This window comes from Rosa rugosa, chromosome 2 (assembly GCF_958449725.1).
Source record: "Rosa rugosa chromosome 2, drRosRugo1.1, whole genome shotgun sequence".
Classification (NCBI taxonomy): domain Eukaryota; kingdom Viridiplantae; phylum Streptophyta; class Magnoliopsida; order Rosales; family Rosaceae; genus Rosa; species Rosa rugosa.
Genome location: NC_084821.1, coordinates 72446151 through 72461741, shown reverse-complemented (window position 1 = coordinate 72461741; position 15591 = coordinate 72446151). Strand labels below are relative to the sequence as shown.

Below are 15591 nucleotides of genomic sequence, written 5' to 3'. Positions count from 1 at the left end.
CTTAACAAATACATTTTTCCAATCAGTACCTCGTTCAAAAAGTAGCAGCAGTCACCTTCATATGTTCTCACAAAGTCAGTCTTTCTTTCCGCCTAGCAAGGTTGGGAAAAAATTAATCATCCACTTAATTAGAAATTGTGGTTACCCAATATCATTGCCGTCCGTTATCAGTGCCCACCAGATAAAGAAGTAAAGGTAGATAGATACATGGTGAGCATATATATTCAAATCAATTCAAGATTTCAAATCATCCTTTCTATCATTTTCATCAATCCATGCGTGCTAAGCACGGTTTGAAAGTTTATGGAAATTGAAAACGTTCGTTCACACATGACATTATAATATGCTAACTAATCTTGTTAACTGTTTCCATTAATGAGTACTGATATCCTAGCTAAATCTATCAAGTAGATAGAGATACATGTAAGTATGAATCAATCCCCAAACCAAAATTAGTAGGTAGACAACTAAGCACCCAACCCAATTAACACGGCCAACTTTATAAGATGATCGATCGAGAAGGTGAAGGTGAAGTTGGAATCGCAGCAAGCATGATAATTAGGTCCCCTCCTCTAGGTTCCATCTAGCTAGCAATTCCAGTCCTAACTATTACAGGCCACTTGGTCTGGAGTTGGGACCGACGTCATATCGATGGAAAATAGTAGCTAGTACTACTACTAGTTAACGATGGAGACATGCATGCTGACGGGATTACTACTGCGATCTCCCCCCCACCCCTTCTCTCTCTCTCTCTCTCTCTCTCTCTCTCTCGTTTTTTCTTTTGAAGCTGAAGTTAAACTAGCTTAGCTAGGTACCACCCAATCCCAATCCCATGTATCCATTCAACCGTGGTATATATGTGCTAGTCGTCCACCCAGCTACCCATCTATTTCAGCTTTCCATCGATCGGCCAAGCAATTCCAAGCTGCAAATGATCGAATGTACATTCGTACCATATGTTCCACCGGCCACATTCCAATTAATTAACTAGTGCCCTTGTGGTCCAAATTTAGATGCTTGCGTTGACCCCATTACCTGTAAAAGGCCTGCAGGAGGGTCCAGGGATAAGTTCCAACAACTCGGATCCGATCAGAGAGGGAAGAAGACAAGCTTCAGCTACACATAATAATCGTTATATATATATATATATATATATATATATATATAAGTAATTACTGAAGCTAGTTTCCTTAATTGGCGGCATGGGGTAACGATGGATCGAATATAAAGTTGTGACCACGTGCGTGGTTCAAACCCTATCTCGATGGATTGATATATAGATACATCATAATTAATTAAGTAGTGGCATATAAATGCATGAAGACGTACGCAGTTAGACCAGACAAATGCAGTAGAAGTTTCCCGACGTATATACATACATTTTCAGAAAGCTTTCTTCCTTTGCATTATTGCATGCAAATATAATCCGTACGTGCGCGTTCGGCGTTCCAATTATGTGCCGAAGATAAAACAGATCGACACGAACTCCAGCCTAATCGATCGACGCACATGGACAGCGGGCATCTTAATTAATGTTGGAGAAAGGGCCGGGTAATTAAGTGAGCTACTGATGGAGTGCCGGATGCTATTAGCTTCGCAACTGCTGCATATATGATATATGCCTCGCTCGCTCTTCGATCTGGTGGTATGTGCGTGGTCAAACCACTTTACAAACATACTACTACGTACGTACTAATGCGGTACTGCAATTCATTCTCCAAATCAATCAAGGGAATTTTTTGTCTCCGCCATTCAATCTGATCAATCGAGGACACTGCCCAGTGCCCACATGCTGCGACGTTTTAAAAGTTAAGATTCTAAATTTGTCATTGTACTATCTGTCATTACAATTTAAGTGATAAATTGAATTGGACCTGCCAACCATTCCGTCGTATTAGTATTGATTCCCATCATGTCCTGTCTTAATTATCCCTTAATTAACACTCTCTTTTCGGGCAGTTAAGTCATATCCTACTTCAATATGAACACGTTCTAGGTCTCTCTTTAGCTAGCTAGACGATCGAACCTCTCTTTTCCTTAATAAGCCCGGTTTCCTCATGTGAAAGCAGCCCAGCATCAAGGCTGGCAACGGGCCTGTTGGCGATGGACCTATCCATAACCTAATCCATTTGCCGTCTCTATTCCTTCTTCATTCCTCAACAATTAAAATCATCACGGAATATCAATCCCTATCCCCACTAAATATTAGGCCTTCAAACCACCCGGAATCACCGATCACTACAAAATCAAACTACTATCGGATGCTTAGGGGATATTGTCCCCATGCGTTGTTCTTGAGGGGTTTAGTTGTTTGCCGGTTGGGACGCATGTAACTTCTTCTATTTCTTTCAATAATTTGGGGTCAGAGGGCTTACTGCTCTTCCCCGATACATTAATAGTTTATAACAGCAAAAGAAGCAAAAAAAAAATATAGAGATAAACAAAAGAAGTAATGCATCGAAATATGAAATTTTTCGATCGACTTAGTCACTTGCAAACATACACCAAAATTCACAGTTCAGAGTTCAGAGTACAAACTTACATAATTACACAGGCCAACATGTAACTCATTATTACAGGCATATATCAATTAAGTACAAAAACCGTACCTCCTAAACATCACAGGATTTAACTCAGACATATAGCTAGGACGCATGCCAAAGGATGGCACAATGAAAGCAGGTAGTCTTAATTTATATATTTTGCAGCCGGCGTCTTATTAGTTGATTCATAATTAAGTAGACATATATAGGCAAAATGTTACAGGAATGACTACTTGTTCTAGTCACATGACAGAGCAGGCATTAGGGTTCTCATCACTGAAAATCTGAGGGGTATATGCATAATCCGAGTAGTACTTTGATGGCCAATATTCACTCCGCTTGATATCAAAACTCTTGTTATCATCGGATCCCTTGCCTTCTTCTGTTTCCCCTTCTTTCTTCTCCCCTCCTCCATCTTTGGTCTCTTCTTTCTTGTCCTCTTCTTTCTTTTCTTCTTCCTTCTTCTCTTCCTCCTTGGGCACAATGGAAACGTGCTTTCTGGTTTTTTTGTAGACATCATCTGCAAGCTTGGCTGGATCCACAACACCTGTTACTACAACCTGGTCGTTACCAACGTCTGTTACTACGGATTCCACTCCTGCAACACATGCACAAACTCCAAATTCATTTTCAAATATATAAAATATAATCATATCCACACAAGATAATGTACCAGTCTAACTTGATCATATATATATGCACTAATACGTTCTTTGCGTATGTATAGTGCATATATACGCAAAGAACGTATTAGTGGAAAGATCCAGCATATTAGAATTAGGTTCAACAATAGGTTTTGCATAAATGCATACCTTGGATCTTTCGGATTCGCTTCTGTAAAACTTGAGCACATGCTTCGCAGTGCATTCGAACTTTCAAAATCACTGTAACAACAGCGGGAGGCTGACAAGAGAATTGAAACTTAGTTAGAAACAAAATTAAGCACCATCCTTTTTTTTTTTTCTTTTTTTTTTAGGTCGGGAATTAAGCACCATCATGAACCATCTCTTTAGTCTTTCCGTAGGAACTGTCACAAATTATAAGGGTAGACAGAACTACAGAAGGCGGTGTAGTTAGCGAGTGTTCGCCGTTATTATGATTAGAAAAATGTCTTTCTCAAGACTATAGCTTGTATGTAACTAAGCTGAGTGCGTGTGTCCTGTGCAACCGAGATTTTTTTTTTTTTTTTTGACAAGAATCCGAGACTTGTTTGGTTTCAGGATTTTGGGTAAAGGTTTGGATTAGGCGATTAGCAAAAGGCAAAGGATAAAAAAAAGAGCTGGATAAATGGAGCGGAGGTGAGCAAATTAAGGTGGAGTCACATGCTTGGTGAGGCCATGCCAACGGAGTCGACGCAACTTCCAATGTGAGTGGGAAAAGGATAGTAAAAACCATACGGGTACGACAATGAAGAAGCAGTCTCGATGATACGTGGATGGCTGGCTGGCTTGCTTTTGCTTATATCTAGAATCTAGATGCACATCACCTCTTTTCTTTTTCATTATATCATATCATGAGAAATTCTAATATAGTGGTGGGTATCTCATACCCACATTTATAAAAGTGAGAACAAATTTTGTTGTCAAAGTTGTAATTTGAGTCATACTTTGTGTAATCTTAGTTCTAATAATAATAATTATATCTAAATATTAATATAATAAATGGAACCGGGCGTGGGGCTGAGCCTCCCAGCTAGGCTGGGTTCCAAACCCCTTTCAAAAAAAAAAAAAATAATAATAATAATTATACCTCTTGCGACATTTTACAAGTTTTTGAACAAATTCATTGTAAATGTTGTAATCTTAGTTCTAATAATGGTAATTACACCTCTTACGACATTTTTACAAGCTTTTGAACAAATTCGTTGTCAATGTTGTAATTTTTGTTTAACTATATGTAAATAGTGTAAATAAATATGGTAACTTTTGTTCTCAATGTTGTAATTTTGGTTCAAATACTTGTAAATTTTTATTCAAATAGTTGTAAATGAGGGTATCTCATACCCACCAGTACACTAACTTGTCTCTCATTCCTAAGTCCTAACAAGGAATCAGGCTAGTTTGCTTTTAATAATAAATCTTGTGGCATGGCCTCATGGCCTGGAGCCCTGGAGTTATTTATCAAATTACTGTTGGTAGTTTCCTACCCCTTTGAGGCAATCAGGCAAAATATTTGTATGGAAAATGACCATGGTTATTAAACATGAGAGAAACAACACAGCATGGTGAGAGGTGAGTGGTGAAAGGTGGTGGGTCAAAGCTAGCTAGCACTTGACAAAAGTTAATTGTGTCGTGTTGCTATTGGTAGTGAAAGAGTGACTGGCTAGTTGATATAATCTTGTGAAGTGTGCCTGGTTAGCTTACTGTGTGGAATGGTGGCCATGGGTGGGGAGTCATTTTGCTGACTTTGAATTGTTACTTTCATGTCAGCATTTTAAACACCGAGTCCCACACTCACAGCTTAGTTAGCTAGCCACTATCATTTTAAATTTCACTGTCTTAGCTAGGGAACTGAGTCCACAGCCAGTAAAAGCCAAAAAGTTGAACTACTTGAACAATCCGAGCTAGCTTTCACTATTTTACTTCCCTGGAGATCAATGAGGTAAAAAAGAATGAAGGAATTGATGGAGTTGATTAAAGTAAGAGATGGAGCAATTAGTTACCTCCTCTTTTTTCTCCTCCTTGTTCTCTGGTTCTTTGGGCTCCTCTTTCTTCTCCTCCTCGACTGGTTTAGGCAAAGGTGAAATCAGCTCCACTTTTTTGCCACTTTTCTTTTGTAATCTCTCGCATACCTTTATGGGGTCTGCTGCTTTGCCTTTCACCACCACCTTGCTCGCTTTGCTGTCTGTAGTTACATCCTCAACTCCTGCACCCAGATTCAATTCATTATTATATATTAACTCGACCAACCCTTTCCTAATCCTTAATTAATTACAAAATCTTCAATTTCTCTCAGAAATTTAAACGTGAAAATTGCTAAACATCAAGTCTAAAGTCTAAACAATATATATATATGTGTGTGTTCATATATATATATATGAATCCAAAATTTTTGTTTTACTAGCTCAGTCTATTTTTATTTTTAAATTATTGTTTAAACTGAGCCAGAGAAGTGGATGAGAGAGACTGAGAATTCAAAATTTAAGGTCGAATGAATATTATAGAACATAATTGATATTAATAAAAGCTGAAAGAAGAACTGAAGTGAACTGACCTTCAAAACCCTTCAACGCTCTAGCAACTTTCCTGGCGCAAGCTTCACAATGCATATCGACCTTGAGCACAATCTCCGGTGGCTCTTCTACCTTCTTCTCTTCCTCCTTCTTTTCTCCCTCCTTCTTCTCCTCTGGTTTGTTTTCCTGTTCAGATCCAAACGACATTAATTATATCCATCTAAGTAGAAATGCCAATGAAACCAACAACTAATAAAAACCGGAGTTGGAGATCAAGGATGCATGAAAACTAGTCTATCAGAGACAAAATGTTTAAAACTATGGTGAGAACAACTGTGAGCTAGCCAAAACAAGAGTACTGTACGTTGAGACTAATCAAGAAGAGGACATTCAGTTCACTTGAATACTTACTTCACCCATTTCTGTGCTAGCTGAGCTGAGCTGCTTGATTCTAAAAGTACTTTTGGTTCAGAAAGTTGGCCGGCTAGCTTTGAATATTTTTGATTGGAAGATGCAGATAATAAGTTGGATCTGCTTCTGCTTTCTGCAACTGCAAGAGAAATATAGCCACTAGTTTTTCACTCTGCTGTGGTTGTTGAATTGAAATGAATTGAAATCTTGGGGAGTGAAGTGGGAAGAAGGAAGGGACACAAGGACATTTATGTTACGTGGGAAATTCCCCATATCTGACGTGGAATTGTTTAATGCAGACTAGACAATACGTCCATGCTGACTCACATGCTCATTATTTGCCCTTCAGTTCCCTCTAAATGGCTTCTATATCGGGGTCTACGTAGGACACAGCACCGCCCTGTATTTATTGAAGACCAGGACAAACAATCATTTACCAAACCCAGATGAATGGGTAACAGAAAGGTTAACACTATTCCTTTGCTATAAAAACTCGATCACTATGTATCTACTTTGTTATGTTGAAGAAAAGCCAATGCTATCTACAAAAACTCAACTAAAAAAAGAAGTATATATATTCAAATTAATGATAGTTTAATCTCTTGGATACTATCTGATCATTGGCATTCATTGCTAGCTAGAAAGTAAAAGATACAGAAAAAGCTAATAAATCAGCAAATTAAGGATGAATAGCTAACCCAAAAAGGCTATTGAAGTAAATCAAGTAATGGTGATAAGATTTCAGAATGGGCAATGATATAGGGCCTCAATGAGGTTTAAGATTTTGAGGCATTCTAGGTGTCATGTCATGTAAGTAAATACAAATTTTATTTTCAATTCTACATAATATATATTGCCATATCATACTATTGCAGCACAAACTTTACATTTTCATACTTCTTTTTAGATGTTAAAGGGGTGAATCAATTATAATAATGAATTTAATTAGGTGACGAAAAAAAAAAGCTATTAATTATGTATTAATTTAAGAGATATGTCTACAAATTCTTTGACTAATATTTTTCTTCATTTAATTAAGCGAGAATATCACAAATGGTCATTCAACTTTTACCTATTCGACACTTTAGTCACTCACCTTTTAAATATATCACTTTGGTCACTCAACTTTAACTTTGTTATTCACTTTAGTCACTTCTTTAATTTTATCATTAAAAAAAACATTATTTGCCACAATATTAATGATACTTTCGTCCAACCAATTGTGAAAAATTGAGAAATATGTATTAGAATGATTGGGAGAAGTGATCAGAGTGAGATAAAATGCCTCTTGGGTGACTAAAGTGATTGACAGTGTAATAGTTGAGTGACCAAAGTGATATATTTAAAACTTGAGTGATCAAAGTGTCGAATGAGTCATAGTTGAGTGACAATTTGTGGAATTCTTCTTTTAATTAAATTCTTTCCTATAATTTTTCTTTCCAAATAGCATTAATATATATAATTAGGTGTCAATAAATAGGCATGAACTTTTCTTTCCCAACAATCCAACATTGATTAATTTCATCCAAAAAAATAGCATTAATAAATTGATTTTGGAAAATACGTATGTCTAAATTAAGAGGTAAGAAAAAAATTCATGTGAGTAGCAGCCGTTAAGTATCATCTACAATCTAAATATATGAGAAAAAACAAACAAAAAATAATAAACTCAAATATAACGTTTAAACCCTAGCTACATAAAGAGAAAAAATGAACAAAATAATATATATAATCATATGAATATGTATTTTTCACATTATATTTTCAAAATTTACAAGAACTCAACAAACGTTGAATTCATATACATATATGTGTTATGCAAATCTGTTGTGATCGAATATATGTTCAAATTCATTGACTGAATTACATGAAATTTTTCTATTATTGATTGAAGAAAAAAAAAATTGTTGTTTAAATCTAAATGAAAAAAAAAAACCAAAATAATTTTTTTTTAGAAAGCCAAAATCACTTTTTTTTTTTTTTTGAATAAAGTGCTGGTGCGGCTGCCCTCAAGCCTTGATTAATGAAACTGTCGAATACAAGGGGAGGAGAAGGACCCATGTGTGGAAGGATAAGATGATATTTTTCTCAAGAGTTACATAACATGATTTGACAAATAAATAATGTGTGTAAGTGACATGACATAACACCTAATATTGAGGCCACAAATCTTAGGCCTCATTGAGGCCACAAATCATTTTCCTTTCAGAATCATCACTTTCTATATAATCAAACAAAAAGCTATCCTCACTTTACACCAAGTCTAATTAAGACGTAGTGCAGATAAGACCCCTTTTCAAATCAAATGTCAATATGCTTCATCTTTTTCTTTAGTTTTGTAGTGGAAATCATCAATCAGTAGCAGCAGCACTGATCATGAGGGAATTAACCCAATCATAAAATGATACAAAGTTAACTACTTAGTTCAAATTTGTCACAAAATGTTAATCTGATATGATTTCAAAGACTAAGAATAATTGATCATTCAATTATAATCAAACAAATTTGTTGAACAAACAACAATGTTGCACTTGTTGAGAGTTAAAATCATATTTTGAAACGATTATGATAGATTGCAGAAGAAATTAAGCCGAAGGAAAATAAGAAGCATTATGTGGAGGAGGAAAGAAAGGGTGTCACAGTGAATGCAATGGAGACCAGCCGGGGTCCCGGGGTTTTGGATTCCATGCCCTAAAGCACATACACAATGTGATTATCTTGTGGACTAAAATCCCAAACTTCGGTGGCGGGAATCCAGTGGGGACCATCTAGCCAAAACCATTCACCTTAAGACATTAACATCATCTGTATTATCTTAGTCTCCGATAGAATGAGAGTAGTAGTGTGACTCATGAGGCCATGATCGAGCTAATTAATCTAGCCACAAAGAATAGTAACCAAAACAAGAAAGAAGAAGATAGAGAAAAGAATGGATGTGATTGGTATATTGGCCATTCTTGTTACACAACCCACTAGACACCCAATCAATCATGAAAGTATATATCCCAGACAAAATCTTGGGTTTTCTTTAGGGCAAATACTAAGACTGCTCGCAAACACCGAAAACAGGCCAAAAAATTTGACTAACCAATCCCTAACGATCCCTTTTAGAACTATATGGACGTAATTCTTTCACTTTCGGTTCTTTAAGTACTTGGTAATAATCATAAACGAACACAGCAGTGACAGCACCTAACAAAGTAACAAAGATGAATGCAAATGCACTCGGTCAGCAGATCAGCTAGCCCATTCTTAACTAGCTCCGCAGCTCCTGTATATATTTAGTGGATCGATGCTGTGCTTGCATGGGTCTTGCTGCATGAATTTGCCTAAATGATGACTCGTTTAATTTAGTTATAGATCAGATGCATGCTTATTACAAAAACAAGCAAGAAATGATATTACGATGGTGCCAAGAGGTCGAAAGCAGCAGAGCTTTTTGTTTATGGATCAAAAGGGTGATTCTGAAATCTCATCTCCTGGAATCCTGAAAGCAAAAGCTCGTTATAATTCCAGAGCACCAAAACTTCATAAATTGACGTAACTGGTGGTCCTTCCCAGCTAGCTTACTGCAACTTAATGGAGGGATGAGGTGATCGAGGGGCAAAGGACGGAGTACACCAATAAACACAAGGCCATAAATTGGGGATGCATGATGATTAAGCCGATCCAAACCTGGCCATACAGAAACCGATGGATTGGATCGATTTCGTCTACCAACATATCAATAAAGGCCGTACGATATAGATTTGCAGGTCGATATATACGGTTGGCTAAATTGCCCTATTTGCCATACAATGCATATTATAGCCAAGCCAAGCCACCCCACCACTCCTATTAGTTTCAGAGTAATGATTTGGTTTGAGTTAGACTTGTGTCGGGAAGATATCATTCATTAACCGATGAGCTCATTTCCATTTTTATTTCTTCCTTTAGATGGTTAATTTTGTTAATTGTTATCACGACTTGGAAACGAGTTCCAGTGGAGCATAAATGGCGTCTAAACAAGATTGAAAATGAGTCGTTATTGAATGCATCGTCGCAAGACGCAGGTAAAGATATCAGAACATGAAGGGGGGGCCCAAATTTACAAACCACACTCCATTTTATTTTTTTAATAATATTTCTTATCATCTCGATCTTTTGCCACTTCCTAAAACACCCTCCCCCCTCTCTCTCTTCCAGACCACCACCAAGGTCCTCTCTCTCTCTCTCTCTCTCTCTCTCTCTCACTCTCTCTCTCTCTCTCTTCTTCCCGATCTTCATGAGCTCGGAGTCGGACGCGGAAATCGGCTACCGGCAGAGCGGGCAGGTCTGCTGGGAGTGGAGCCACGCGTCGATGCACGATACGTGGAAGGCGTGACAGCAGAGAGGGAGTAGCCGGAGCTGGTCGTCGTGCTCGAACTTCGAGAGGTAGACGACGCAGTCGGCAGCGACTACCGCAGTGGAGGAGGCTCGGCGGTGCTTGATGGCGGAGAAGGCGAAGACAGGGAGCGAGGCGACGGGATTGGCGGCGGCAGTGGATTCGGCCGGCGATACTCGGGCGGGGGCGTCGTCGCCAGAAGAGGGAGTCCGGGTCGGATGTGAAGAGCGGGTCAAAGAATTCTTCAAGGAAGACGATGAGCTGGAGCTTGAGAGGGAATTCTCGCTTGTTGAGACAAGAGAGGGCTTGGTCCATGATGATTGGGTGCGCGGAGGTCCATCGGTGGCGGCGTGCGCGGAGGTCCATCGGTGGCGGCGTGCGCCACCGTGCTAGAAATCGTCTATTAAGGACTCCCAGTCTTGGAGCATGATTGGCTTCGACGGCGGCGATAGGGACGGCTCTGATGGCTTATCGGTCATGCTTTCAGTCGAACCGAAAGTCGCCTACCTCAGAGACTCAGGTCGGTTCATAGAAATTGGATCAGAGTGAGGCACGTGTAGGAATGTGTGGATTTGAAAGGAAATGAGAGGGAATTTGGAATCTGGGATTTGGAAAAGTTGGAATTCCAGGTGGTGATTCAGAAGAGGAGGGCTCACTACAGGAGGAGGAGGAAGAGAGAGGGGGGAGGTTGTTTTAGGAAGTGGCAAAAGAGATGATAAGAATTATTTTATTAAAAAAATAAAATGGGGTGTGGTTTGTAAATTTGCACCCCCCAACATGAATATTATCACTCATTGAAAAATTGGTTTTGGGCTCAAACTTCATACTGTTTCATTAACGGGTTGTACTTTCGTATTAAGCAGGTCGTGTTTGTCGTCGATATATTTGGCCATTTTCATCGAGTTATTTGTTGACAAGGCTCAAATGAACCGAACAGACCATGATTCCTCTATTCAGAATTTAACGGAGGCCCAGGTCGGAAAATGTATAGATGAGACTTGAGTAATGTGTTGTGTGATTCTTAATTGCATGGATCAGGCCCAGTTGAATTAGTTGGAAGCCTTAGGTTGTAGGCCTTTGTCCATTGTGTTGGGCTAAGCGGAAGGCATCTCTTGGTAGTGTGTGGACTTTGGCATGGGCCTGTAACATTTCTGAAATTGTCGGCAGAAGAAATATTTGTAAAGCATCACACGCATGCATGGAGCCAAATTAAGTTGCGTAATGTTGTTGTCCCATGCCCACCACTGAGGACTTTGTTGAATTTATTTGGTGGCTCTATTAACAGATCACATTCTTATCAAGACACCAGGTCTAGGTCTAGGTGGAGTCGTGAGTGATCGAGTTACGTAAGTGAGAGTTGAGACCACCGAGCAAGACAAACGCTTAATTCGCTTCTGCTTACTAATTTCTTTTGGTGCAATAAGTAATTAGTACCTAGTAGAATACGTAGTTGGTACTACTTACCATATAATCTGTGCAACAAATAATAGTAATACTTGAAATAAATACACTGAATATGCATATACGGGCAAGATGTTATACAGACTGATTATGCTTGCAGGCCTAGCTTTCTTCTTCTTTTTGATTTTTGATTTTTGATTTTTGATTTTTTTTTTTTTTAAAGTAGAATCAAATCAAGGAGACAAAGTTAAAGCATCCTAAATAAACCCTTAATAAAGAGACAAAGGACAATAAAATCATTTGTATAATATTAATTTTGAATTAGGATGAGGTTAATCCGGAAATTAAGAAAGTTATCATACATATAGTGATGGAAGCCCAGATAAAAAAAAAAAAAAAAACATATAGTGATGGAAGCAGATTGGTGTGATGATGAGGTACTAGAAGACCCGTGGGTGTATAATGTCTCTGTATTACTATTAGGACAGCGCATGCAGTCGTCAATTTCTGGAGCCCCCGGATTTTGAAAGTTCCAATCCATCATTTCCATGCATATATATATGTCAACATTGCAATCTTGAATTGATATGACAAATTAACAGACAAAGTAAAAACTAATTTTGACTTGAGTGTTCCCAGTCCATAACCTGTAATTAATTACTGGTGGCTATTCTCTATTACTTAACCATAATAAGAAGAAGGATCGAGAATAATTAAAGTTGAGATGTTCGACTACTAGGTCGACCTAGTTAATTATTTAACTAGCTAGTCCAAGATGGATGGGGCAACTAGATCGATCCGGGGACAGCTGTGGAATGTTCCATGTGCCATGTGGGTGCATGATCCCATAATTATTGCAATATTTGACCCAATTAATCCACCATCCATCTCTTCTAGGCTTCTAGCTAGCTAAGCTCTCCCAGAGTCCCAGTATGTATGCACCGACATAAATGAATGGTTAGATTATATTAAATACATTCTTAGGTTATTAATAAAAATATTAATTATAAATATCAAGGGTTGAGATCATCTTATAAGTGATTAAATACACTCTTCGATTATTAATAAAAATATTAATTATAAATATCAAGGGTTGATATCATCTTATAAGTGTTGAGTCATTTGCACCGTCGGTGCATAGAATAATTTTCAGCATGAACCAACCATCCTAATTAATTAAGCTAGCTTGCAATATAATTTAATTTACTCCACTTTTGATTATGATCATGATCATGTAACAATTAATTGAGGTATTGACTAACAAACTAACCCTATTGGTAATGCGCACCCTTATTATGATCGATCTAGTGTCTTCTTTTTCTGGTTCGAATTATATGATACAGCTTCGCTTGGGGTTTAATTTTACTTTAATTTGATGCAATATTTGTACTATAATGAATATTATTTATTGGATCCTGGAAGGTAAGGTGGGTGAATCAAAGCCAGCACATGCAACTGCGAATTTTGCGAACTTTAGCCATCAGAAACCCCACTATTTTCCCTATAGCGACAACGTCGGTGATCGAAGCATGAAATCAACATCCAATAACGACGTACGCGTCGCCATCTCATTGGCTCGCTCTTTGGTGTACGTACCAAATCATCACCTCTTTTTGTTTCTTGAGAAACAATTTGTCATAATTTTATAACAACCTCCTCCTCATACTCCTTCTATCTCTTCCTCTCCTCCACTCAGTCCCAGTAGCTAGCCCAATTTATATGCCAACTCGGCTCATGCACTGACTGACTCCAGTCCTATTCAATCATTTTAGCTGAGGTTGTGTTCAGAGTATCAGATCCCATCTGATCGATCGAGCACTCACTTCTACAACAATGGGGGAAAAGGAAAAGGTATTTCTCTAAGCAGTAGAAAGTTGTTTATGCTTGCTTTTCCATATCTCTTTTTCGATTCCTTATGATATAGATAAGTAGATAACCCATTTAATCAATTCTGCTCCATCCTCTCAATATCTATTTTTTGTGGCTGCTACTAATTATTTTAATTCTCAAGTTTTTGGCTCTTTCTTCTTCAATTTTTCACACATGCATCACTCAATCCATCATTCTTCTGTCAGAAACACAGAACCTGATGGATTCGATTCCTCATCGATCTTCAAACCAGAAAACATCAACTTCGATCAATTCTTAATTACGCGCGCACCTCTTGTTTTGCAGAAAAAAAAAAAAAAGAAAAAAAAAAGAGAGAAAGTAAACCTCCGATCCTTTCTATATCTATCTAATTTCTGCAAATGATTCAGGTGACGATAATGATTCTGAAGGTGGACCTTCAGTGTGAAAAATGCTACAGGAAGGTCAAGAAAGTTCTCTGTAAATTCCCTCGTGAGTCTCTCTTTTCTCTTCCAGTTCCGTTCATTAATAATATTGTGAAAAACGTAAACTGAGTGATTTGTGGCATTGGTTGGATTTTGCGAACAAGAGAAATACGAGACCAGATGTACGACGAGAAGAACAACCTGGTGATCATCCAAGTGGTCTGCTGCAGTCCTGAAAAGATCAGGGACAAGCTATGCTACAAAGGAGGTGGCGCCATTAAGAGCATCGAGATCAAAGTGCCCGAGAAGCCCAAGCCAAAGGAGCCGGAGAAGCCTAAAGATCAGAAACCCAAGGAGCCGGAGAAGCCTAAAGAGAAACCAAAGGAGCCGGAGAAGCCTAAAGAGCAACCAAAGGAGCCGGAGAAGCCTAAGGAGAAACCCAAAGAGCCCGAGAAACCTAAAGAGAAACCCAAAGAGCCCGAGAAGCTAAAGGTAGCTCCACCTGCGGTGATCGTTAACCCGTGTTGTATGGAATGTTACGGACGGCATCCTGGTGGTCCCTGCCAAACTGGGTATGGTTACGGTGGACCTGCCCCTTACATAGAGTACGATGGCTACTATGGAAGGCCGGTCTATGATAGTTACGGCGGTGGGAGGAACTATACTACTAGTTACTGCGTGACCCGCCCCGATTGTTTCAGTGAAGAAAATCCCCAAGCGTGCGCCATCATGTAAAACCGTACGTACCTACCTACCTAGCTCATTCTGTGCCTTTCGCTGCCTTTGTGGCATGGGAAAGTTTCCAGCTGAGTGATCCGGCCTTCATTAATTTTACAGTTGTTGTTGTTATTGTCTGATAGAACGAAAGTAAATAATAAAGTATGGTTGTGGTGGACAGGTCACGATCAGATTATCCAGCCATCCATTAATTAATTATAGAGCTACAAGAGATGAAGTTGTTACAATTTTTATTCTAATTAATGAAATAAAAGTTTCCAAAAATTATTTGCATATTTTGTTCTGTGCACATGCATATATATATGCTCTTCAATTATTTGTCCATCAGGTAGGGTCTCCATGGGATGATCTGTGAATATTCGGTCAACTCTGTGTGGTTGTTCATTCACATGAAATTAAGAACACTCCCCAAGCCTGCAAACTTGGTTAAAATATTAAATGCTGCTCCGATTACACTCGTCTATTATTGCCGACAATTAAAGATCGAAGTAGGACAAGTCCTACGCAACTACATTTTCTATTGAAAATCTGGATCGGAGTTTGTTTTTCAAACTTCTTTTCTATAAAAGACTATGAGTATAATAATGGTTGGTAGTACCAACTACTTTTTCCAGAGAAGCAACTTTGATATGCGTGTTAACCAGTAAATTCCATTCCTAGGACGTTTAATTTCTTTTTTGTTTTAGGGCG

At 38.4% G+C, this 15591-nt stretch overlaps 2 protein-coding genes across 2 annotated transcripts; one reads left to right on the top strand and one right to left on the bottom strand.

Annotated features, from left to right (window-relative positions):
- Window positions 1-2445: 2445 nt before the first annotated feature.
- Window positions 2446-6356, bottom strand: LOC133730025 (heavy metal-associated isoprenylated plant protein 7-like). The gene is made up of 5 exons (XM_062157670.1): window positions 6127-6356; window positions 5757-5901; window positions 5206-5408; window positions 3356-3446; window positions 2446-3141 (listed from the first exon to the last, which is right to left on the bottom strand). Exons 1-5 carry the CDS (start codon window positions 6133-6135, stop codon window positions 2786-2788), a joined length of 804 nt encoding a protein of 267 aa, XP_062013654.1. The 5' UTR covers window positions 6136-6356; the 3' UTR covers window positions 2446-2785.
- Window positions 6357-13534: 7178 nt separating this feature from the next.
- Window positions 13535-15174, top strand: LOC133730026 (protein PYRICULARIA ORYZAE RESISTANCE 21). Its single transcript, XM_062157671.1, has 3 exons — window positions 13535-13741; window positions 14149-14230; window positions 14330-15174. The coding sequence occupies exons 1-3, from the start codon at window positions 13724-13726 to the stop codon at window positions 14896-14898; spliced, it is 669 nt and encodes a 222-aa protein (XP_062013655.1). The 5' UTR covers window positions 13535-13723; the 3' UTR covers window positions 14899-15174.
- Window positions 15175-15591: the final 417 nt, after the last annotated feature.

Excerpts from the sequence above, each read along its gene's own strand:
- LOC133730025 (XM_062157670.1), bottom strand. Across the intron at positions 3,447-5,205 it reads AGGAGGAGAAAAAAGAGGAG|CCTCCCGCTGTTGTTACAGT; the intron begins GTAACTAATTGC and ends TTCTCTTGTCAG. Across the intron at positions 3,142-3,355 it reads GCGAATCCGAAAGATCCAAG|GAGTGGAATCCGTAGTAACA; the intron begins GTATGCATTTAT and ends CATGTGTTGCAG.
- LOC133730026 (XM_062157671.1), top strand. Across the intron at positions 14,231-14,329 it reads AGTTCTCTGTAAATTCCCTC|AAATACGAGACCAGATGTAC; the intron begins GTGAGTCTCTCT and ends TGCGAACAAGAG.